The following is a 25264-nucleotide window of genomic DNA, read 5'->3' on the forward strand; positions in this document are numbered from 1 at the left end:
AATAGCAGCTTCAGCTTTTTCCTTTGATTTCAGCTTATTCTCACAGCAGCTTCTAAAATAAGCCCCTTTTTTTTTAGTTTACCAAACACCTAAAACTCTCACAGCTTTTTTTCATGGATGCTTTTTTTTTAAGCACCTCACTCCCAAACTAGGTCTTAGACTTGCCCGGCTTCTACGTCGAAGTGAGGAGACTTGGACTAGTCCACTTGTGATATGGAATTTTTACATATAAAACACATCATTCATAAAGAAAACTAATGAAAATGACTTGAAAACTTTGAGTTTTAAAGATAATGACAAAATAAAGGGTAAAGTGAATAGTATCAAGTTTGACTTTTTAGTGTAAAAATATGGTTTTTCGTTAAAGTGAACAGTACCACAGGCTTTTTGTTAAAACTCCCTTCATTTTTTGCTTATTGCTTAACTATAAGGACAAAATGAGATCAAAATCAAATTTAAAGAGGTGCAGCTAAAAATAAGCCTTCATTTTTTGCTGATAGCTTAGCTAGGTAAGGAAGGCCTGTTTGGTATTGCTGTGCTTTGAAAAAAAGTTGTTGTGAGAATAAGCGGCTGTGCTGTGAGAATAAGCGGCTGTGAAATAAATCAGCTGAGTGTTTGGTAAACTTTTTTGTAAAAGTGCTTTTGAAAAAAAAAGCAGTCTCATAGTGGGTCTTTTCATTAAAGAAGCACTGTAGCTCCGTGTGCTTTGAAAAAAAACCAGTTTTCCAAAGCTACAAATAGCAGCTTCAGCTTTTTCCTTTGATTTCAACTTATTCTCACAGCAGCTTCTAAAATAAGCCCCTTTTTTTCAGTTTACCAAACACCTAAAACTCTCACAGCTTTTTTTCATGGGTGTTTTTTTTTAAGCACCTCACTCCCAAACTAGGTCTTAGACTTGCCCGGCTTCTACGTCGAAGTGAGGAGACTTGGACTAGTCCACTTGTGATATGGAATTTTTACATATAAAACACATCATTCATAAAGAAAACTAATGAAAATGACTTCAAAACTTTGAGTTTTAAAGATAATGACAAAATAAAGGGTAAAGTGAATAGTATCAAGTTTGACTTTTTAGTATAAAAATATGGTTTTTCGTTAAAGTGAACAGTACCGCAGGCTTTTTGTTAAAACTCCCTTCATTTTTTGCTTATTGCTTAACTATAAGGACAAAATGAGATCAAAATCAAATTTAAAGAGGTGCAGCTAAAAATAAGCCTTCATTTTTTGCTGATAGCTTAGCTAGGTAAGGAAGGCCTGGTTTGGTATTGTTGTGCTTTGAAAAAAAGCTGCTGTGAGAATAAGCAGCTGTGAAATAAATCAGCTAAGTGTTTGGTAAACTTTTTTGTAAAAGTGCTTTTGAAAAAAAAAGCAGTCTCATAGTGGGTCTTTTCATTAAAGAAGCACTGTAGCTCCGTGTGCTTTGAAAAAAAAAAGCCAGTTTTCCAAAGCTACAAATAGCAGTTTCAGCTTTTTCCTTTGATTTCAGCTTATTCTCACAGCAGCTTCTAAAATAAGCCCTTTTTTTTCAGTTTACCAAACACCTAAAACCCTCACAGCTTTTTTTCATGGATGCTTTTTTTTTAAGTGCCTCACTCCCAAACTAGGTCTTAGACTTGCCCGGCTTCTACGTCGAAGTGAGGAGACTTGGACTAGTCCACTTGTGATATGGAATTTTTACATATAAAACACATCATTCATAAGGAAAACTAATGAAAATGACTTGAAAACTTTGAGTTTTAAAGATAATGACAAAATAAAGGGTAAAGTGAATAGTACCAAGTTTGACTTTTTAGTGTAAAAATATGGTTTTTCGTTAAAGTAAACAGTACCGCAGACTTTTTATTAAAACTCCCTTCAGTTTTTTGCTTATTGCTTAACTATAAGGACAAAATGAGATCAAAATCAAATTTAAAGAGGTGCAGCTAAAAATAAGCCTTCATTTTTTGCTGATAGCTTAGCTAGGTAAGGAAGAATGGTGATTGCAATGAGACCGATGCAAGTGAGATTCAAGGCATGACTAGAAGGTGGCGTACACTGTAAGTAACACCAACCCAGTTACAACATGGAAGTGAGCAATCAGCGGTAAGGATGTCATCTTCATTCACCTTTACTTTTGGTGAAACATCATCATGACCAAACATCATCATTGAAATTTAACAATATTGGTAATTTGTGTTGCACAGCTGGAGATGCCCAAATGTGGAATTGTAGTCTTCAGTTCACACTGGATCAAAACAAACAACATAGAATTGTAATCTCTACAATGCACTTAAAAAGTTTATTAAAATTTCTTATTTTCTTCGTAATTAAGGAGCCGTTTGATAATCATATCGTTTTTAGCATTTTCTTTCGGCTTTCATTTTTTTTTAAAACTGAAAATTTGTTTTCTAACTACTTTCAGTTTTCAAGAAAATGAAAACTGAAAACTAAAGGTTAAATTTTGAAAACTTAAGAAAGTAGTTATCAATGAAGTTTACAATTTTCAATTTTAATAAAAAGTGACAAAAAATGAAAAATGAAAATAAAATGGTTAGCAAACGGCCTGTAATTAGTATAAACATGGTAGTCACTAATACTACGGTCTAATGACATTCCTCTCTACTTGACAAATTTGATATCTAATATTATGGCAACAAACACACACGTTCAAGGCAGATTCTCATGTTCTGAAACATACTTGTCAACCTCAGGACCATCCTGGACATTGTTTTCCAGCATGAGCCTCTTGTTCCCAACCAAAACCATTTTATCACCAACGCTTCCACTAACGCTACCTCCTGTGTGCACCCTAAATTCCTTGGTCTCCATCACATGTTTAGTTGATCCAAACATTTCTACTAGTTGGAGAAGAGTCCCTGTTGGAGCTGCTTTGCATGTTTCGTAAGATTCTAAGTTTTAAGGTTCTGACTGGAATTTTGTTCATTGTCCAAACTGATAATTAGGGTTTCTTAGACATTCGCTTGATTTCAAATGTATCTATTCTACCAAGTTCACATACTAAATATCTTATTGCAGCTGCTTAGAAATGAAGGATGGTGATAACTGATAACCCGGCATCCTATCTTTGTAGCAACAGGTACGGGGCCTGTTGATAAATAATGCTTCCTTAGGTTGTTGCTTTGTTGGTACTTATTTTGAACTTAGTTTAGAAATTTTATCTTGTATAATTCAAGCTTTTAAGTTAGGTAGGACTAGCCCATGCAGCTGTGCCTGGCACAGCAGGTCGTGCAGGGTCTCTAGGTTTAACATGGGCTTGAAACTGGCTAATATGAGATTTTTTACTATTACAGATATTAGGTATTATTGATCAGTTTTTTTTTATTTCTTTTAATATTTTATAATTCATTCTGAGATATATCTTTAGTTTTAATTGGGTTGTCTTGCCAAGATAATAAAGAAGAAACATATGACATGTTGATCAATAATCATTTTCCGTTTTATTGAAATTTGGAATACAATTGATAATTTGATATTACTAAACAACAAATATAGAATTGCATCATTATCGTATAGCAGTGTCGTATTACTTTAGATTGGCACGAGGATCATTGGGTGCCTAATGCATCCTGCCTCCACCACTAATGCCGTCACACCACTTGGAGGGGACACTCCACCACCTTCCTCGCCTTCGTCTAGACAGAACTTCAATATCTAAATTCTTCACAAGTCTCCAAATTCTTGTACTATGCGACTAATTGTAGCTAGCCAAGTGGCCTAAATGTTAATTCAACTAGCCATCATTTTTTACAATTCTAGCTAACTAATTTAGCTTACATTCAAATATTCCAAAATTATTTTTTATTAATTTAACAACTCAGACCCTTTCACTCACAACAACAACAACAACAAAGCCTTTTCCCACTAAGTGGGGTCGGCTATATGAATCCTAGAACGCCATTGCGCTCGGTTTTGTGTCATGTCCTCCGTTAGATCCAAGTACTCTAAGTCTTTTCTTAGAGTCTCTTTCAAAGTTTTCCTAGGTCTTCCTCTACCCCTTCGGCCCTGAACCTTTGTCCCGTAGTCACATCTTCGAACCGGAGCGTCAGTCGGCCTTCTTTGCACATGTCCAAATCACCGGAGCCGATTTTCTCTCATCTTTCCTACAATTTCGGCTACTCCTACTTTACCTCGGATATCCTCTTTCCCAATCTTATCCTTTCTTGTGTGCCCACACATCCCACGAAGCATCCTCATCTCCGCTACACCCATTTTGTGTACGTGTTGATGCTTCACCACCCAACATTCTGTGCCATACAACATCGTTGGCCTTATTGCCGTCCTATAAAATTTTCCCTTGAGCTTCAGTGGCCTACGACGGTCACACAACACGCCGGATGCACTCTTTCCATCCAGCTCGTATTCTATGGTTGAGATCTCCATCTAATTCTCCGTTCTCTTGCAAGATAGATCCTAGGTAGCGAAAACGGTCGCTTTTTGTGATCTTCGCTAGATTGCTCCGGTCATTAGTGTGGATAAGTATATAAATGGATAGAGATAGGAAAGCAAACACAAAATGTACGTGGTTCACCCAGATTGGCTACGTCCACGGAATAGAAGAGTTCTCATTAATTGTGAAGGGTTTACACAAGTACATAGGTTCAAGCTCTCCTTTAGTGAGTACAAGTGAATGATTTAGTACAAATGACATTAGGAAATATTGTGGGAGAATGATCTCGTAATCACGAAACTTCTAAGTATCGGAGTGTGGTGTCGTCTTGACTTGCCTTGTCTGTCTCATAGGTAAATGTGGCATCTTCTCTGGAAGTACTCTTCCTCCATCTAGGGGTGGTATCTTTAACTGATGGAGATGCACAAGGTAATGTATCAATTTCACTTGAAGCTTACTTGTAGTTTCAGGCTTGGTCAAGCGCGATACAAACCATGTAGTAGGAGTCCCCCAAGTCGCCGAGCTAGGGGGTCTGCTGAAAGAGGTGACAGACAAGGTAAGCAATCAGAGCTCCGACTGATTGTTCACCTTCTCCCCATCTTGCAGCAGCATGAAGGATAAAGAGAAGAAAAATGAGAAGAGATGATATGAGATACTTTTGCTTTTGAAGAAGTAACTTTCCACAGGCTTATTCTTGAACTGAGCTGGAGGGTTTTCTGGTTTCCTCCAGAGTATAAGGCCGACTGAAGAATTTGAAGGTCAAAACAAGTCCATCAAATCTAGAGTACGTTCCACCCTGCTGATATGGGATACTTTTGCTTTTGACAGAATAATGGATGTATCGGCACGTGTGTTGTTACGCTTGTCTCCACATGCTTCCTTGTATCCTTCGCACTTGCCCTATCTGTTCCTCAAGCAGATGCGGAATCTTCCCTGGAAACATAAGATGTTGAAGATGAGTACTCGAGAGCAATGCCAGGTAAGTAATCAGGTAAGGGGTTCCAGGCAGTCAGTTCCTGGCTGGAAGCTTGATTCCAAGTGCTGACTGATTGCTCTCTTTCTCCTTGTCTTGCAGGTAAAAACAAGGCCAAAAGAAAAGACAGGGAAAAAGCATGATATGGGATACTCTTGCTTTTAACCCTGATGATATGAGATATTCTTGCTCTAGTATAGCTTGTTTGCAGAGGTATTATCGGGGGGAAAGAAAGCTGAATATTTCGAAATGCTTCGTTGGGAGTGCCCTCTCAGATATGATGAAGGGTTGAGCATTTTTGCAGGTCTGCCTGTCCGTTGGGGATGGAGGTCGACATATATAGGAGTCTCCCTAACAACAAGTAGTAATGCTATTCCTTTACCCTGCTTGGTCATAGCACGGTAGTGGGAGCTGCCAGTTTCACATGTTTTAACTCTGTCAGAGCACTTTGAAAAAGTGGTATGTGGTATCTGGCTCTCGAGATTCGGAGAACGATGCCTTTTCGATTTTTGAGAAAGCAATCATGCTGGGAGTCTGACTCTCGAGATTCGGAGAGCATTGTCTCTTCGATTTTTGAGGAAGTAATCATGTTGGGAGTCTGGCTCTCGAGATTCGGAGGGCGGTGGTGCCTCTTCGATTTTGGAGCAAGCAATCTTGTTGGGAGTGTTGTCTCGAATGTGAGTAAAGGTTGGGCATGTTTGCTAGTCTACCTTGCCACGAAGCACAAAGGTTGACACACAGGGACTTTCCAATTATCCAGCAATGGTACTGTTCTTTACCCTCTCTTCGATTTTGAGAAAGTAGTCATGTTGGGAGTCTGGCTCTCGAGATTCGAAGGACGGTGCCTCTTCGATTTTGGAGCAAGCAATCTTGTTGGGAGTGTTTTCTCGAATGTGAGTAAAGGTTGGGCATGTTTGCTAGTCTACCTTGCCACAAAGCACAGAGGTTGACACACAGGGACTTTCGAATTATCCAGCAGTGGTACTGTTCCTTTACCCTTGTGGGTAATAATATGGTAGCTAGACCTTCAAAATTTATGTGTCTAAACTTTGTTAGTGTTGTTTCTTTGCTATTCTTTTACCTTTCTTGGTCAGAGCGATGTAGTGGGAGCTGCAAGCTTCACGTGCTCAACTTTGGTAGAGAACTTTGGCAAAGTTATCTGTGGTACCCATGAGCTATTGTTGCGTGTGGGAAGTGGGTGATTGAACAGTAAGATTCATGTGCTTTCTACTTCACCAGAAGTCTTCGACAGAATGCCCATAATTTCTGCAAAGCTGAGTGTGCGTGTGACAGGTGCTGACAAAGCTAGAAAAGTAGGTGCCTCTTCGATTTCTGAGATCGGCCCTCGTGGTCTCTGAGCATCCCAGCTTTTGAGAAAGCGAGCGCCTCTTCGATTGATTCGGAGAACGATGCCTCATCGATTTTTGAGAAAGCAATCATGCTGGGGGTCTGGCTCTCGAGATTCGGGGAGCAGTGTCTCTTCGATTTTTGAGAAAGTAATCATGTTGGGAGTCTGGCTCTCGAGATTCGGAGGGCGGTGCCTCTTCGATTTTGAAACAAGCAATCTTGTTGGGAGTGTTTTCTCGAATGTGAGTAAATGTTGGGCATGTTTGCTAGTCTACCTTGCCACGAAGCACAGAGGTTGACACGCAGGGACTTTCCAATTATCCAGCAATGGTAATGTTCCTTTACCCTCTCTTCGATTTTTAAGAAAGTAGTCATGTTGGGAGTCTGGCTCTTGAGATTCGGAGGACGGTGCCTTTTCGATTTTGGAGCAAGCAATCTTATTGGGAGTGTTTTCTCGAATGTGAGTAAAGGTTGGGCATGTTTGCTAGTCTACACCTTGCCACGAAGCACAAAGGTTGACACACAGGGACTTTCCAATTATCCAGCAGTGGTACTGTTCCTTTACCCTTGTGGGTAATAATATGGTAGCTAGACCTTCAAAATTTAAGGGTCTAAACTTTGTTAGTGCTGTTTCTTTGCTATTCTTTTACCCTTCTTGGTCAGAGCGATGTAGTGGGAGCTGCAAGCTTCACGTGCTCAACTTTGGCAGAGAACTTTGGCAAAGTTATCTGTGGTACCCATGAGCTATTGTTGCGTGTGGGAAGTGGGTGATTGAACAGTAAGATTCATGTGTTTTCTACTTCCCCATAAGTCTTTGACAGAATGCCCATAATTTCCGCAAAGCTGAGTGTGCGTGTGACAGGTGCTGACAAGGCTGGAAAAGTAGGTGCCTCTTCGATTTCTGAGATCGGCCCTCGTAGTCTCTGGGGAGCCCAGCTTTTGAGAAAGTGAGCGCCTCTTCGATTTCTGAGATCGGCCTTCGTGGTCTTTGAGCAGCCCAACTTTTGAGAAAGCAAACGCCTATTCGATTTCTGAGATCAACCCTCGTGATCTCTAAGCAGCCCAGCTTTTGAGAAAGCAAACGCCTCTTCGATTTCTGAGCAAGCGCCTCTTCGATTTCTGAAGCTTCGTCGAGTGCAGATTTTTATAGGGGCTGGCATTAAGTTCCAAAGCACACTTGAATCTCCACCAGTAGAAGCTTCATTCTTGCACTTGTAAGATCTTGATTTGTCCGACCTCTTCTCTCTTCAACACCTTTGAAAATGTCTGGCCCCTCCGACCGTCGTTTTGACATGAACCTTGTTGAAAAGGCAGCCCCGCCTTCTCCAGACAACATATGGCGCCCATCCTTCGTCTCCCCTACTGGTCCTCTTACCGTTGGGGATTCTGTGATGAAGAATGATATGACCGCTGCGGTGGTGGCCAGGAACCTTCTCACTCCCAAAGATAACAGACTACTTTCCAAACGGTTTGATGAGTTAGCTGTTAAGGATTCGCTGGCTCTCAGTGTTCAGTGTGCAGGTTCTGTGTCTAATATGGCCCAACGCCTATTTGCTCAAACCCGCCAAGTTGAATCATTGGCGGCTGAAGTGATGAGTCTCAAACAGGAGATTAGGGGGCTCAAGCATGAGAATAAACAGTTGCACCGGCTCGCACATGACTATGCTACAAACATGAAGAGGAAGCTTGACCAGATGAAGGAAACTAATGGTCAGGTTTTACTTGATCATCAGAGATTTGTGGGTTTGTTCCAAAGGCATTTATTGCCTTCGTCTTCTGGGGCTGTATCGCGTAATGAAGCTCCAAATGATCAACCTCTGATGCCTCCTCCTTCTAGGGTTCTGTCCAGTACTGAGGCTCCAAATGATCCCCCTCCGGTGCCTTCTCTTTCTGGGGCTCTACCGACTGCTGAGACTTCTCCTAAGCAACCTTTGTGAATGCTCCCTCTTGTGTGTTTATTTTGACTTATGTATATGTACATATTTGTAGCTTATCGGGGATATCAATAAATAAGCTTTCCTTCATTTCAACGTATTTTGTTAAATACACCAAAGCCTTCTTCGCTAAGTTCTTTGAATTTTCTTTTGTTGAAGCTTTCTGAGTGGAGCATGTAGGTTGGGGTAGTGTTCCCTTAATTTCCCGAGTGAGGAAAACTTCTCGGTTGGAGACTTGGAAAATCCAAGTCACTGAGTGGGATCGGCTATATGAATCTTAGAACGCCATTGTGCTCGATCCTGTGTCATGTCCTTCGTTAGATCCAAGTACTCTAAGTCTTTTCTTAGAGTCTCTTCCAAAGTTTTCCTAGGTCTTCCTCTACCCCTTCGGCCCTGAACCTCTGTCCCATAGTCGCATCTTCTAATCGGAGCGTCAGTAGGCCTTCTTTGCACATGTCCAAACCACCGTAACCGATTTTCTCTCATCTTTCCTTCAATTTCGGCTACTCCTACTTTACCCCGGATATCATCATTCCTAATCTTATCATTTCTCGTGTGCCCACACATCCAACGAAGCATCCTCATCTCCGCTACACCCATTTTGTGTACGTGTTGATGTTTCACCACCCAACATTCTGTGCCATACAGCATCGCCGGCCTTATTGCCGTCCTATAAAATTTTCCCTTGAGCTTCAGTGGCATACGGCGGTCACACAACACGCCGGATGCACACTTCCACTTCATCCATCCAGCTTGTATTCTATGGTTGAGATCTCCATCTAATTCTCCGTTCTTTTGCAAGATAGATCCTAGGTAACGAAAACGGTCGCTCTTTGGTATTTCTTGATCTCCGATCCTCACCCCTAACTCGTTTTGGCCTCCATTTGCACTGAACTTGCACTCCATATATTCTGTCTTTGATCGGCTTAGGCGAAGACCTTTAGATTCCAACACTTCTCTCCAAAGGTTAAGCTTTGCATTTACCCCTTCCTGAGTTTCATCTATCAACACTATATCGTCTGCGAAAAGCATACACCAAGGAATATCATCTTGAATATGTCCTGTTAACTCATCCATTACCAACGCAAAAAGGTAAGGACTTAAGGATGAGCCTTGATGTAATCCTACAGTTATGGGAAAGCTTTCGGTTTGTCCTTCATGAGTTCTTACGGCAGTCTTTGCTCCTTCATACATATCCTTTATAGCTTGGATATATGCTACTCGTACTCCTTTCTTCTCTAAAATCCTCCAAAGAATGTCTCTTGGGACCCTATCATACGCTTTTTCCAAATCTATAAAGACCATGTGTAAATCCTTTTTCCCATCTCTATATCTTTCCATCAATCTTCGTAAGAGATAGATTGCCTCCATGGTTGAGCGCCCTGGCATGAACCCGAATTGGTTGTCCGAAACCCGTGTCTCTTGCCTCAATCTATGCTCAATGACTCTCTCCCAGAGCTTCATTGTATGACTCATTAGCTTAATACCCCTATAGTTTATGCAATTTTGTACGTCGCCCTTATTCTTGTAGATAGGCACCAAAGTGCTCGTTCGCCACTCATTTGGCATCTTCTTCGTTTTCAAAATCCTATTGAAAAGGTCAGTGAACCATGTTATACCTGTCTCTCCCAAAAGTTTCCACACTTCGATTGGTATATTGTCTGGGCCTATTGCTTTTTTATGCTTCATCTTCTTCAAAGCTACAACAACTTCTTCCTTCCGGATTCGACGATAAAAAGAGTAGTTTCTACACTCTTCTGAATTACTCAACTCCCCTAAAGAAGCACTCATTTCATGTCCTTCATTAAAAAGATTATGAAAATAACCTCTCCATCTGTCTTTAACCGCATTCTCTGTAGCAAGAACATTTCCATCCTCATCCTTGATGCACCTCACTTGGTTTAGGTCCCTTGTCTTCTTTTCCCTTGCTCTAGATAGTTTATAGATATCCAACTCTCCTTCTTTGGTATCTAGTCGTTTATACATATCGTCGTAAGCCGCTAACTTAGCTTCTCTGACAGCTTTCTTTGCCTCTTGCTTCGCTTTTCTATACCTTTCACCATTTTCATCGGTCCTCTCCTTGTATAAGGCTTTACAACATTCCTTCTTAGCCTTCACCTTTGTTTGTACCTCCTCATTCCACCACCAAGATTCCTTTTGGTGTGGGGCAAAGCCCTTGGACTCTCCTAATACCTCTTTTGCTACTTTTCGGATACAACTAGCCATGGAATCCCACATTTGGCTAGCTTCCCCCTCTCTATCCCACACACATTGGGTGATTACCTTCTCTTTGAAAATGGCTTGTTTTTCTTCTTTTAGATTCCACCATCTAGTCCTTGGGCACTTCCCAGTCTTGTTCTTTTGTCTTACTCTTTTGATATGTACATCCATCACCAACAAGCGATGTTGATTAGCCACGCTCTCTCCTGGTATAACTTTGCAATCCTTACAAGTTATACGATCCCCTTTCCTCATTAGAAGAAAATCTATTTGTGTTTTTGACGACCCTTTATCCGGGCTTGGGACCGGCCATGTAAGACATAGGCGGAGTTAACTCAGACCCTTTCACTCAAAAAAAAAAACAACTCAAACCTTTTTTCTTTGCTTGGAGCCCACAAACAATGCAATTTATAGCCTTTAATGTTTATCAGAAGTTTAACTTTCTCTCTCTCCTAACTATTCAATTAGGAATTTGAGAGATTTTAATGAATTTTTATGAATTTTAAATGATTAGTAGAGATTCCATATAAAATTTTGATTCAATTCCGTCAAAATCTCATGGGGAGATGTGAGATTTGTGGATGTTTAAAATACACTACGAAATCTCTTCAATTCCCTCTAATTCCTTAACTTTTTCAAATTCATTAAAATTAATTTCTAATTGAATACACATGGAATGTTATAAACTTCTTTAAAATCCTAGTTGAATACACTAAATTTATAAGGAAATAATCACTTAAAATCCTAATTCAATACTCCTATATTTTTTTTAAAGAATTAAAATCTCTCAAAATCCCAATACACCCTCCTAAATTTAGCTAGTTACTATTGTTTATATTGGAAAGGCTTCTAACAAGATTGCTAATTTGCAACCGTATGCAATAATCATTGAACCTATTACCAGTTAGTAACAACAATGGTAACCAAAAAACTGTTTGCTTTGGTTAAGATCTATGTTGCACGGATATCCGGGTGGGGGTATCCGGTACGATACAGTACGCCCATACGGCAAATTTCTAAAAACAAGGATACAATACTGCAAGGATACGACAATTGAAATAAATATATATTGTAAAATATATTTCTAAAATATATTTCATAGGCTCATGTTTCATTATATACATTGTTCTAAAAATCCCCGCCTAGCGCCGCCTAGGCTCTAACCCACTGCCCCGATTAATGCCTAGACCCCAGCCCACCGCCTAGACTACCTAGGCACCCGCCTAGCCCACCTAGCCCGCCTAGACCCGCCTAGGTTGCAACTCACTTAGACAGAAAATACATAACTTTCATTTTGCATTTTGTTTTTTTCCAGTAAGAGACTTATTGCATACTTGAATGAACAAACATTATTTCCTTATTTCACATGTTTTCATTATGTTCCAATACTTCATGATATATATGCATTCTACTTTGTAGTTTATGATAAAATTATATATATTTCAAGTAGAAGCAGACACTTATTTACTTGAAATATGATAGATTTACTTAAATCCGCCTAGTCCGCCTAGGCTCCCGCCTAGGCCCCGCCTAGCCGCCTAGCCGCCTAAGCGCTAGGCCCCAGCCCGCCGCCCGACTAGCGCCTAGCGACTTTTAGAACCTTGATTATATATAAGTTAAAATTCATGTTTGTCGTTTAACATTAACAAAATTAAACACTGCTCGGTCTTTTTGGTTCTGGAGAATGGTTCCCGCCTCTCCCAGGACCGAAATGATTATCCTTGCCCGATGGGTCTACATCCATCTCCAAATGTCCTAGTGAGTTTACCAACCTCACAAGAACAACCCAAATTCCTAACTTAATTCAAGAGCAATATCTCAGGAGTATCTTGACCGTATCCTTCCTTGGAGTATCTGAGAAGTATCCTAAAGTCAACAATACTCCAAATGGAGTATCCAATATGTATCAGAAGGTATCGTGGGGTACAGGTATCCGATACCATCCGTTGTCCAAATTTGAAGTATCGGTGCAACTACAACATAGGTTAAGATATATTTTTCATGTGCACAAGTGTGTAGTGTTATTGAGTACTGATTCACTTGCTGCAGGATGTGGTAAGAGAACAGTTGTTAGATACATTTCTCGTCGATTGGGCCTGCATGTAGTTGAATGTCACAATCTAATGGCATCATCTGAAAAAAGGATGTCTGTTTCACTAGCTCAAACCTTGAATACAGCTCAAAGGTGAGGTAGCAAAGTGTTTAGATCTCGTAATATTTGCCAGTTACTTAGCTGTAGTACTGTCACATGTACTTGACAAGGCAGGCAGTCATATCCATTCTTTTTAAATGTCTATGTTACCAGTGTTATTGTTAATTTCTGTCTCAATAATTATCTATACATAATTTATTAAACTTTTATGAGAAACTAATCCATGCTATACTTTCCTTGTTTGTCCCTCTACCAAATTTCATTTTATGGGATCGTGGGAGAGATACCTCAGTTATATCCAGCAGTGTATCAATGTTATTGTAGATTATTTCTTTATATTGTTGTACCCTCTTCTTTTCACTTATGCCAAAATTGCTTTCAGATACTCGCCAGCAATACTTCTTCTCCGGCATTTTTATGTTTTCCGGAATTTGGGCTCTCACGAAGGTTCGCCAAGTGATCAAGTTGGAATAACTTCTGAAGTGGCTTCACTTATCAGGGAATTCACTGAGCCAATTTCTGATGATGGAGACATGGATTCCGAAGAAAAACATAATGGCGATATTGTAAGATGCAACTGTTTTAGTTCCACGTATCTTGGTTTAGGGATACTTAGTTGAAGAATGAACATCTACTACTCTGTACCTCTTTATTTTGTGTGCGTGTCCATTGATCTATAATTGTATTGTTTATTATTTTAATCTTAGTAACCTAAATCATATTGGAGCATGAGCAGGATGCTGGGAAGATAGGAAGGCATCGGGTGCTGTTAATTGCAGCTGCTGACAGTTCTGAAGGTCTGCCACCAACTATTAGACGCTGCTTTAGCCATGAAATAAGTATGGGTCCCTTGACCGAAGAACAAAGGGTGAAAATGGTGACACAGTCTCTGCAAACGGCTTCTGAACTCTTTTCTAATGTATTTGAGTAAATGTGTTATTCCAAAAAACTCAAGCCACTAGGATGTTGTGGAGTATTTTATATTCTTATAACTATGATTTACTCTTGTTTTTGTTGAAGTTGTTATAAGATCTGCTACATAAGGATGCCCCACATGGTATTCATTGTAATTTTTTTACCGGATCCTTGATAGCGTTTGGTTTCTGGGTTAGTTTCAATGGGAGTTCAAAGTTCAGTGAAATACACCGAAGAAGAAGGAGAGAAAATGTATCCAAGGATAATGTCAATTCTATTCACTCTATTGATCATGAAAACCTTTCCAGCATATATGACAGTTAGAGGAGTGAAAACAATTCCACTCACTCTATTACAAAGCAATCTCAACCATTCATTCTTAAGACATCATATAAGATGCTTACACTTGTCATGAGCTATGACTCATTACAATCTAATCTAAATACCAATTGGAATATGATCCAAAGGTTCACATTAAATCCTACACATTGCTTATAATGAAACTATCATAGCAAATACATTTATACTCCAATACTCCCTTCTAAATGTTTGCTGATTTCACACCAAGAGCAGTTCTCAAGTATTCGAATCAATCCTTAGGAAGAGCCTTGGTAAAGATGTCTGCCAATTGCTCATATGTGCTGCAATAGTGTAGTTCAATTGTCCCATCTTGAATAACATCTCTTATGAAATGATACCTCCGATTAATATGCCTTGTTTTATGATGAAACACTGGATTCTTAGATATGGCTATGGCAGAAGTATTGTCACATAGCAAAGGTGTAGCCTCCACCTGTTCTTCTCCAAAATCAGATAAAACAAACCTCAACCAAATTGCTTGTGTTGTAGCTTCTGCAACACTTACATACTTAGCTTCTGCAGTAGATAAAGCCACACTGCATTGTTTAACAGAAGCCCAAGAAAACACTCCTGAACCTAAACTAAATGCATAGCCCGAGGTACTCTTTATGTCATCTAAGCTTCTTGCCCAATCACTATCACAGTAGCCTATCAACACAGCAGCTTTTCCTTTCACATATTCAATCCCAAAATCCAATGTGCCTTGTATATATCTCAAGACTCTTTTAGTTGTCCCCATGTGTTTTCTGGTGGGTTTATTCATGAACCTTGCCAGCAAACATGATGCATACATTAGATCGGGTCTAGTAGCTGTCAGGTATAACAGACTACCAACCATTTTCTTGTACAAACTCTCATCAGCATCCTCACTCTTATCTTCCTTAGATAACTTGTCATCAATTGTAAGTGGGGTTTTCACAGCTTTACAATCTTTCAATCCAAATTTCTCAAGTAGTGACTTGGCATATTTCTTCTGATGAATAAATATACTCTTATCGGTTTGAATTATGCCCAGACCAAGAAAATGATGTAACAGACCCAGATCTGACATCTCATATTGCTTCATCATATCCTTCTTAAATTCTTGAATTATTTCATCAGAATTCCCTGTATAGATAATGTCATCTACATACAGAGATACAATAAGCACACCTGCATCACTGAACTTCGTATACAGAGTAGCTTCACTTTGGCTTTTCTTAAAACCTGATCGATTGAAATAATTGTCTATCTCATCATACCAAGCTCTGTGAGCTTGTTTCAGACCGTATAAGGCCCTTTTCAACTTATAAACCTTGTCTTCTTGTCCTTGAACTTCAAATCCCTGTGGTTGATCCACATATACTTCCTCATGCAGTGTACCATTTAGGAATGCAGACTTAACATCTAATTGAAACAACTTCCATTCCTTTTGAGCTGCCAATGCAATTAGAGTCCTAATGGTATCGAGTCTTGCCACAGGTGCAAAGGTCTCGTTGAAGTCCACTCCTAGCATTTGAAAATAGCCCTTAGCCACTAGCCGTGCCTTGTTTTTCTGCACTGAACCATCCAGATTAAGCTCTGTTTTGTAGACCCATTTTACACCAATTACAGGTTTATTAAATGGCCTTTTTACCAACTCTCATGTGTCATTCTTTTCTATCATCTCAATCTTTGTGGACATAGCTTTTCTCCAAGCCTCATCTCCTGATGCTTCTTCAAAACATTCAGGTTCCATCACACAGAAATTGCACCTTTCATAGATATCATTCAAGCTTCTGAACCTTAGAGGAGTATGATCATACACTTGTGAAACAGTGTGATCCATTTGCTCTTCTTGTCTTGAAGAAGAAGCAATAACTTGCTCATGTTGCTCTTGTAGTAATTCTGTGCATTCAAATACTGCATCATTTTCAGCAGCTTCAACCTCATTCTCTTCTCTTTCATAAGCTTTACTTGGAATTGGGATGGACAGTGTCTTCTTATTACCAGATTTCCAATCCCAACGAGAGTTCTCATCAAAGATTACATCTCCAGAAATAACCATCTTGTTAGTTTTAAGATTGAACAACCTGTAACCCTTCTCACAGGTTCCATAGCCAAGGAATATGCACATTACACTTGTTGCATCCAGTTTCTGTCTCATCTGTGATGGAACATGTGCATAACATAGGGATCCAAACACTCTTAAGTGTTTTACTCCAGGCTTTCTTCCACTGTAGGCTTCAAATTGAGTCTTCTTATGCAAGGCCTTGGTAGGACATCTATTGAAAATGTAGACTGCAGTGTTAGCTGCTTCTGCCCAAAACTCAAATGGAATGCCTTTCTCCAACATCATGGATTTAGCCATTTCTACAATGGTCCTATTTCTTCTCTCAGCAACACCATTATGTTGAAGAGAATAGGCCACTGTGAGTTGTCTTTCTAGACCAAGATCTTCACAGTACTGAGAAAATTCCAGGGAAGTGTACTCCCATCCCCTGTCACTTCTTAATTTCTTCACTTTGAATCCACTTTGTAATTCAACAGTTGCCTTGAACCTTTTAAATATTCCAAATGCTTTAGACTTGTTCCTCAGAAAATAGACCCATCCCATTCTGGTACAATCATCTGTGAAAGTGATGAAATACTTGTTTCCAGCTTTGGTAGGTGTTTGCATTGGTCCACATATATCAGTGTATATTAACTTCAATGGTAGTGCAGCTCTCCAGTTTGTTTCTTTAGGAAAAGCATCTCTAGAATGCTTTCCAATGGCACATCCCTCACATACTGTGGAGTTAATTCTGAGCTCGGGTAAACCAGTCACCATGTCATGCTCTTGGAGTTGTATTAGAGCACTCATATTTAGATGCCCGAGTCTTCTATGCCATATCTCAGCTGCTTGTCTAACACTTGCCCTCATAGCAATTTGGATTCTTGGTTGCAACTTCAAAGGAAAGCTTCGATTTCCCTTCATATGAATTTTGACAACCAGATTAGAGCATGTAAAATCTTCATAAATTCTGACTTCAATCCCCCCAAACACAAGGTAATATCCATGCTCTATCATTTGTCCCACGCTTAATAAATTCTCCTTTAAACCAGGTACTAACATGATCTCCTTGATGTACCTTTTGCCTTGCTTAGTTTCAATCAATAACTCTCATTTTCCAACCACATTGACCAAATGTCTTGTACCCATCTCAACTTTAGCAGTAACATTCATATCTATGTTCACCAGTAGATCTTCTCTTCCTGTCATGTGATTATTGCAGCCACTATCAACATACCAAATATCTTCATTCTTCTTCACTGCAGCAGACATACACATATAGAACATAGTTGGATTGTTCTCTACTTGTTTGACATAATTGGCCTGTTGATTACCCTTTTTCGACCTGCAATCCTTGGCAAAATGCCCTGGCTTATCACAGTTATGGCACCTTGGTTTTCCCTTGAACCAGCACTCCCCAAAATGTAGTTTATCATAGTATTTGCAAGGATTCTTGGCTCCATCAAAGGATCCAGTGAATTTCCCTTGCTGATGCACATGTTTGTTATCCTACTTCTTTCCCTTAGTCTTCCAATTCTTTGTGGGTTTAAACAGTCGATTAGCATTATATATAGACTTCCTAGGAGCTATACTTAAACTGGAAAATGCTTTTTCATTATCATTTTCAGAGTGTCTCTCAATCCGTTGTTCATACCCCTTTAGAGTAGCAACAATGTCCTGCACATCAACAGTTTCTAAATCCCTAGTATTCTGTATCACAGCAACAATACTATCATAGGATTTAGGAAGACTTATCAATAATTTTTGCACAATTATTTGATTTCCAATATCTTCACCATAACTTTTCATTTGTGTAATAAGATCAAATAATCGCACAAGGTACACAGAAAATGCTTCATGCTCACTCATTCGAGTATATTCAAAATCACGCCTTAAGCTTTGAAGTTTTACAGATCTCACCTGTTTGTCTCCAATAAATTCTTGCTTCAGTATATCCCAGGCCTCCTTTGCCGTCTCCAGTATGGCGATCCTTGGGAAAATTTCATCTGACACAGCTCCTTGAATAATCTCAAGAGCCTTAGCATCCTTGACTATGTTCTCCTTCAGATTCTTATACTCAGTTGCAGTGATTTCTTCTTCTATCTTCGTCGGAAGACTGTACCATTTCTCTACCATATCCCATAGATTGTGAGATCTGAAAATGGTTTTCATCTTGATCTGCTAGAAATCAAAATTTTCTCCATTGAAAATTGGTGCGTGGAGATCCGCACCACTCGACCCAGCCATATTAGACTTGTTATCGAATTACCCAGAAATTTTCAGAACTTTCTTCAGTCACAGTAGAACCCGATTCGTGGTCGAGTTCCTTCGCTTCCAACCACGTCACAGTTTCACGCCCAGCTCAAGATCGAACCTGGCTCTGAGGCCATGATAGCGTTTGGTTTCTGAGTTAGTTTCAATGGGAGTTCAAAGTTCAGTGAAATACATCGAAGAAGAATGAGAGAAAATGTATCCAAGGATAATGTCAATTTTATTCACTCTATTGATCATGAAAACCTTTCCAGCATATATGACAATTAGAGGAGTGAAAACAATTCCACTCACTCTATTACAAAGCAATCTCAACCATTCATTCTTAAGACATCATATAAGATGCTTACACTTGTCATGAGCTATGACTCATTACAATCTAATCTAAATACCAATTGGAATATGATCCAAAGGTTCACATTAAATCCTACACATTGCTTATAATGAAACTATCACAGCAAATACATTTATACTCCAATAATCTTAACTGGTCACTTTGATGGATCCGATTGTTGTTATTTGCAGACTGGTTCATATGAGTTTATAAAGGATATTGTTGCACATACATCTGGTTTCATGCCTAGAGATATTCGTGCCTTGATTGCTGATGCTGGTGCTAACTTGATTTCCAAAGGCAATGTTCTGATTAACTCTGTTAAGTCGGAGGAATCAGATGGATCTCTTAGATCTGATGTGGAATCTGATAGTAAGTCCTCTGAAGTTGCACCTCAGGTTCTGGGGAAAGACAACTTGACACAGGCATTGGAGCGTTCAAAGAAAAGGAATGCATCAGCCCTAGGTACACCAAAGGTGATTTAGAGACAAGACAAACTTTGGTTCAATATTTTATCCTTTCTTAGAGTTTTCTCCTTAATGTGGGAGGTAATAAGGAGCTTTACTGCTAGAATAAGTCCTTAAATTCATTAAAAATAAGTCCCTAAATTCATTAAAAATTACTAATTTCATCCCTACTATTATATTCAAAGCTATTTTATCTAATTTTTCGTCAACTTAAGTCACTTGACACACTTTAGAGTGTAATACCGTCATTTTCTCGCCTATAAGTCCTTAACATTTCATATAGGATGCAAATTTAACGTCTAATTTACCATCCGAAGCTAACTTATATTTTACCCTCCAAAGTTAACTTCATACACATGCAAGTATCGTGATTTAAATTGACGAAAAATTGAATATAATTGCTTCGAATATAATATTAGGGATGTAATTGACAGATTTTTATAATTCAATGACTGATTTTTCTGAAGAAAAAAAATATTTTAGAGACCTAATTTCTACTGAGGTGATAATTCAGTGACTAAAATGGCAGTTCACCCTTTTATAAATAAAACATGATTAGAACTTTGATTGAATAAAAAAGAATTCATTTCCCTTTCAATTTACAAAGATCTTTTGTATAGACAAAGCGATTATATAGAAAGAAAAAATCAAATTAAAAACTTTTGAGTGTACAAGTAAATCTCTTTGAGATAGAATTGACTTTCTTGTTTTCGTTTCTAGAAGAATAAGAATTGTGTCCTCCTTTTCTTTCATGTATTATTTTTTATTGTCTTTGTTTTATGAAGAGAAATGTTTATGTCCCCCTAACTAGATGTAACTTCATTTTTTGTTATCAATAAAATTCATATCGTACCGTCGAAATTTAAAAAAAAAACCACACTGCAGTTTTTTTTTGTCTAACCAAATCCCTTTCGACCAAAAATAAGAATCAATGACCGAGGCCAAAACAATTTTAAAAAGATAACTGAACTTGAAATTAGTTGGGTTTGGACATTTCAATACCATTAACAGTGTTTGGGAGGGGAAAAAAAATTTGAGAATCTTTGAAAAGTCAGAACCATCACGTTAGTGCATACGTTAGTGCCTACGTAAGATTCCCGAGTGATGAAGAAATCAATTTTTTCATTGTCCTCCGTACCTCCCTGTACATATAAATACCGCAGCTTTGGTTTATATGAAACCACATCCAAATAAAAACTCAACAAAATTTCAACCATTCGTTAAGCAAACCAAAGCGCACAAAACCATGGAAGACATCTTGTTCTATACATCCCTCTCTCTTATCTTCATTCTCTTCACTTTCAAGTTTTTCCTCCAAACCAACCGTAACAATCACCAAAACCTCCCACCAAGCCCACCTTCTCTTCCAATCATCGGCCACCTCCATCTCCTAAAACCCCCAGTCCACCGAATCTTCCGTCGCCTCTCCCAAAAATACGGCCCCGTCTTCTCTCTCTGGTTCGGCTCACGCCGCGTAGTCATAGTCTCATCCTCATCCGTTGTCCAAGAATGTTTTACAACAAACGACATTGTCTTAGCAAACCGTCCTCGACTGATCATGGGAAAGCACTTGGCCTACAACTACACCAACATAGCGGCGTCCTCATACGGCGACCACTGGCGCAACCTACGCCGCATTGGCGCCGTCGAGATCTTTTCTTCCGCTCGACTCAACACGTTCTCAGACATCCGAAAGGATGAGGTGAGACGTTTACTTGTTAAACTCTCACAAAACGCACGCAATGGTTTTGCAAAGGTGGAGCTCAAGTCAATGCTCAATGAGCTGACGTTTAACATCATAATGAGAATGGTGGCTGGGAAGAGGTACTACGGTGATGACTTGTCGGTGGACAAAGAGGAGGCGAGGCAGTTTAGAGAGATTATGAGGGATGCGTTTGCTTATGGTGGGGCTGCGAACCCAGCTGATTTTTTGCCGGTTTTGAATTGGTTTGGGGTTAATGGTTACGAGAAGAAGGTGAAGGCGTTGGCTAAGAGGGCGGATGTGTTCTTGCAGGGTCTCATTGATGAGCGCAGGAGCAAAGGAAGAAATGGCAGTAGTATGATCGACCATTTGCTTTCCCTGCAGGAGTCACAGCCTGAATACTACACTGACCAAATCATCAAGGGTCTTATTATGGTTAGTACACAACTCTATTATCTTCATCTCATGCATTTTTTTTTATTACCATATAGCTTTGATTTTATAAAGGAGTCAATAGAAAGATAAGGGTGTTAATTTATTTGTTTGATTAATCCAAAAGAAAAATATAATGCTAGGTACATATTATGATATATTTCGTTATCCTTTATTTTTATTTTAAGAATAATGTTAGGCACTTCAAATTTTTACACGAAATTTGTGCACTAAACATGTGGCACCAATCAAATTTGTACTTTATTCAAGTTGAAATTGAAGCTAGAACATAGCTAATCAAATTTGTACTTTAATTCAAGTTGAAATCTGATTAATAATTGTAATAAAAAAATTTGTGGTGTAGAATGTTCAACTTGATTTGGTGTATGGAGTATGATTATCTCCTCTCTTTTTTTCCCTCCCCTTCCCTCCCCTCCTATTTGAACGGTCACGGTTAAGCCACGTTGACATTTTATATTAATTTTTTATAGTAAGAGAAAAACAAAATAGAGAATGTGAAAGAAGGGGGTGAAAGAGGATGGCAAGAGAATGAGAGAAAATCCTAGTCCTTGGTGTATATAGCACCACCTTTATTTTAAACTATTAATTAACCAAATATTAATCAATTTTCATCAGGTCATATTATTGGCGGGTACTGACACATCAGCTGTGACGCTGGAATGGGCCATGTCCAATCTACTTAACCATCCACGCGTGCTCCAAAAGGCCAAATCTGAGCTAGATGCTAAAGTTGGTAAAGAAAACTTGGTGGATGAACCAGACATCTCCAAACTACCCTACCTACAAAGCATCATCTCCGAGACACTCCGATTATGCCCGGCGGCTCCATTGCTACTACCACATTTTACATCTGATGATTGTATTATCGGAGGCTTTGACGTGCCACGTGACACAATGGTATTGGTCAATGCATGGGCGGTACACAGAGATCCTGAATTGTGGGATGAACCTGAAAGCTTTAAGCCTGAGAGGTTCGAAAGTGGTGAAGATTTTTCACATAAACTCATTCCATTTGGAATGGGAAGAAGGGCTTGCCCTGGAGCAGGCCTAGCGCAGCGTGTGGTGGGATTGACTTTGGGGTCATTGATTCAATGCTTCGACTGGAATAGAGTGGGTGAGGAAATGGTTGACATGACTGAGGGCAAGGGACTCACAGCACCTAAAGCCATTCCATTGGAGGCTATGTGTAAAGCACGAATTATTGTGAGCAAGGTTTTATCTTAAGTTGTGGATAATATTGTGTTAACCCCAGTATGTACAATAATCGAGCATTGTATAAGCTCATATATTTACTCTTACAGTAAATTCAATTAACCACATCATGTGGTTTTGTTAAATTACTTTTTGTGACAAATTAAAATAACATATTTGCTTTCTTTAGTTGGATTTTTTTAAAAGTTGTACTAGCTCCAGATTAAGGGTATTAAATAAAAGATTGAGACTTCAAAAAGTTGTGTTGGTTTTAGTGAATGAATAATGATTTGGCTCTCGAAAATTTGTATTTGCTTTTTTATAATGAATTGAATAATTTCTGATGTTGAAAATAGTTTCCCGTGCATTTTGAACGTGTCCATTTTGAACTTACAAACATTTAACTAAAATTAGTTTCCGAACATTCACTATTCTAGTATCCAAATGTCCTTCTCTTTCACCAACCTTCATTGGATTGTCTTCTCCATCGCCGTCATTGCTGGCCGGTAGCCCACCCCTTCCACCACCTCCCCCACGCATCTCCTCCTCTTTCTCTCATTAGAGGGGAAGACACTCTGGCATCTTATTTTGGAGAGAAGGTGGACGATGAAGTGAGTGGGAAAGACGTTGAGGCTTCTGTCGTTGGATTGCAGTTGGAGCCTCAGGCTCAGTTGCCAAGATATGCTCCGCACTTGAGAGCTTCTTTCGTGAAGATACCGGAATGTGGAACACTTGACTCTATTAAAGGCAATTCATCCATTGAATACGAAGATCGTCAAGAAATGATAGATTTGGCACTACATAACTACTTCGGAGTTGATAGGTATCTAGCAAGAGGTGATATTTTCAGTATTTGCATTGATTGGAGTTGCAAGTCATCGATGTGCATTCCTTGAAAACAAAGGTCACAAGATGCAAACAAAGGTGATATTGTTCTTTGGTTACTTCTATACTCGTATATATTATAATGTACCAAGTCTGATCACGGTGTAAATTAATATTCTTAGGTTGTGGCCATGGAACCTTCAGACGACCCGAGTCTCCGAGTTAATCATTCTCAAACAGCCAAAGGTAACTAAACCGAAAAAAAAAGTTTGATTCTTATTCCCGCTTCAGAACGTGTACGTAACTACATTGGTTAGAGTAGATGGATCCCCCTTATGCACCTAAGTTCAATTCTCATTCAAAACTTAATTATGGCTAACTCATTGTGTAGACTATAAGCTTTTCCTCGAGTCTTCGAATTTCAACGAATCTAACTGTACTTTGTTTTGTAACGACCTAAAATATTATACTCGAAATCGAAAGGAAACACTGTGATCAAAATTGTATCTTATGTTGGTACCAACTTCTAACAATTTTATATTAAGCATATAGCTTGTATACGTTTTGACGATGTGGGACACATGGTCATAATTACGAACTCATCCATGCTTGTAAACGAGTATAAAAAATTTGTAAAATATTTAGTTTAAAGTACATGCACATGCAACGAAAATGCGGGTGCTAATCCGTTATACTCAGCGAGTTTAAGAATTTTATGGACCTTGTGTTATCTATCACGATCGGCATGACTTACAATCCCAATACATTTATGAAATAAAACCAGATCACAAACTTCTTCAGACAATAATCATAAGTTCATAACAACAATTTAAACCCTATCACCAATATATATGGCTGTGGCAAGCATTAGTGATCATAGTCCTCTGATCAATACTTTGTTAACCCGCCAGAGATCGACCGGGGTCGGGCCAGGATAAATCCTCCATGGACATAGCTTGAATTATAGAACTTAAATCTGTTGTACAAGCTAATAGCTGGTTTTAACGGGTGCCTATTAACAACCCAATAAGCTGATTTGACATCTCTAAGAACGAGAATCAATATAAAAAAGGTGGAGGTCAGTTGGAAGCGGGGAAAGAGGTGACCGAGCCCTCCCATGCTTTGATAAGCCATGGCCCCGAGCCCTCCATGCTCTGATAAGCCATGGGCGCTTCAGGACGACTCACTAAGCCACAATTTTTATATGTTCTTACCAGAACTAGTCGTACTTATGGTTGCTCCTCTTTTCTTAGGCCAACTTAACAACTTCCACATCCCACCTTTATTGCCTCCACATTGGATCGTAAGCTTGCGTTACTAAGCTCAGCAATCTAAATCCCATAAATTTGGTCATATAAAGCACGAGGCTTGAACATGCTTTTCCGATGTGGTATTTATGCATTTTTTTTTCTTGTTATTCCGCTTAAAATCCTTCGTTTTGTTTGATTACAAATAAATACACAAATAATTGCTCAGTGACTACTTTGTTGTTCTTGAATTCTATAAATTGAATTGCAAGTCAAAGTCAATGTTTACCCATTCTTGCAACCAAAGGTCCCACAATACAATCGAGTTTGAGTTCCCTTCTCGCAGACGTGGGTCTGGCGATATGGTTCAAAGCGGATGATTTTCTCAGTTCAAATTTCTCTTCTCGCATTTTAAGTTAGGTTAAAGTCGAATATCAGTTGTATAAAATGAATTAACATATGACTGAAAAATTCA

General features: G+C 39.1%; 1 protein-coding gene and 1 pseudogene across 1 annotated transcript; both read left to right on the forward strand.

Moving 5' to 3' along the window:
- Window positions 1-12642: 12642 nt before the first annotated feature.
- The window catches only part of LOC103432710 (peroxisomal ATPase PEX6-like), a 30155-nt pseudogene continuing 17533 nt past the window's right edge, over window positions 12643-25264 (forward strand).
- Window positions 20538-22906, forward strand: LOC103432708 (cytochrome P450 81E8-like). Its single transcript, XM_008370905.4, has 2 exons — window positions 20538-21508; window positions 22142-22906. Exons 1-2 carry the CDS (start codon window positions 20546-20548, stop codon window positions 22748-22750), a joined length of 1572 nt encoding a protein of 523 aa, XP_008369127.3. The 5' UTR covers window positions 20538-20545; the 3' UTR covers window positions 22751-22906.

This window comes from Malus domestica, chromosome 03 (genome assembly GCF_042453785.1).
Source record: "Malus domestica chromosome 03, GDT2T_hap1".
In the NCBI taxonomy this organism is placed as follows: Eukaryota; Viridiplantae; Streptophyta; class Magnoliopsida; order Rosales; family Rosaceae; genus Malus; species Malus domestica.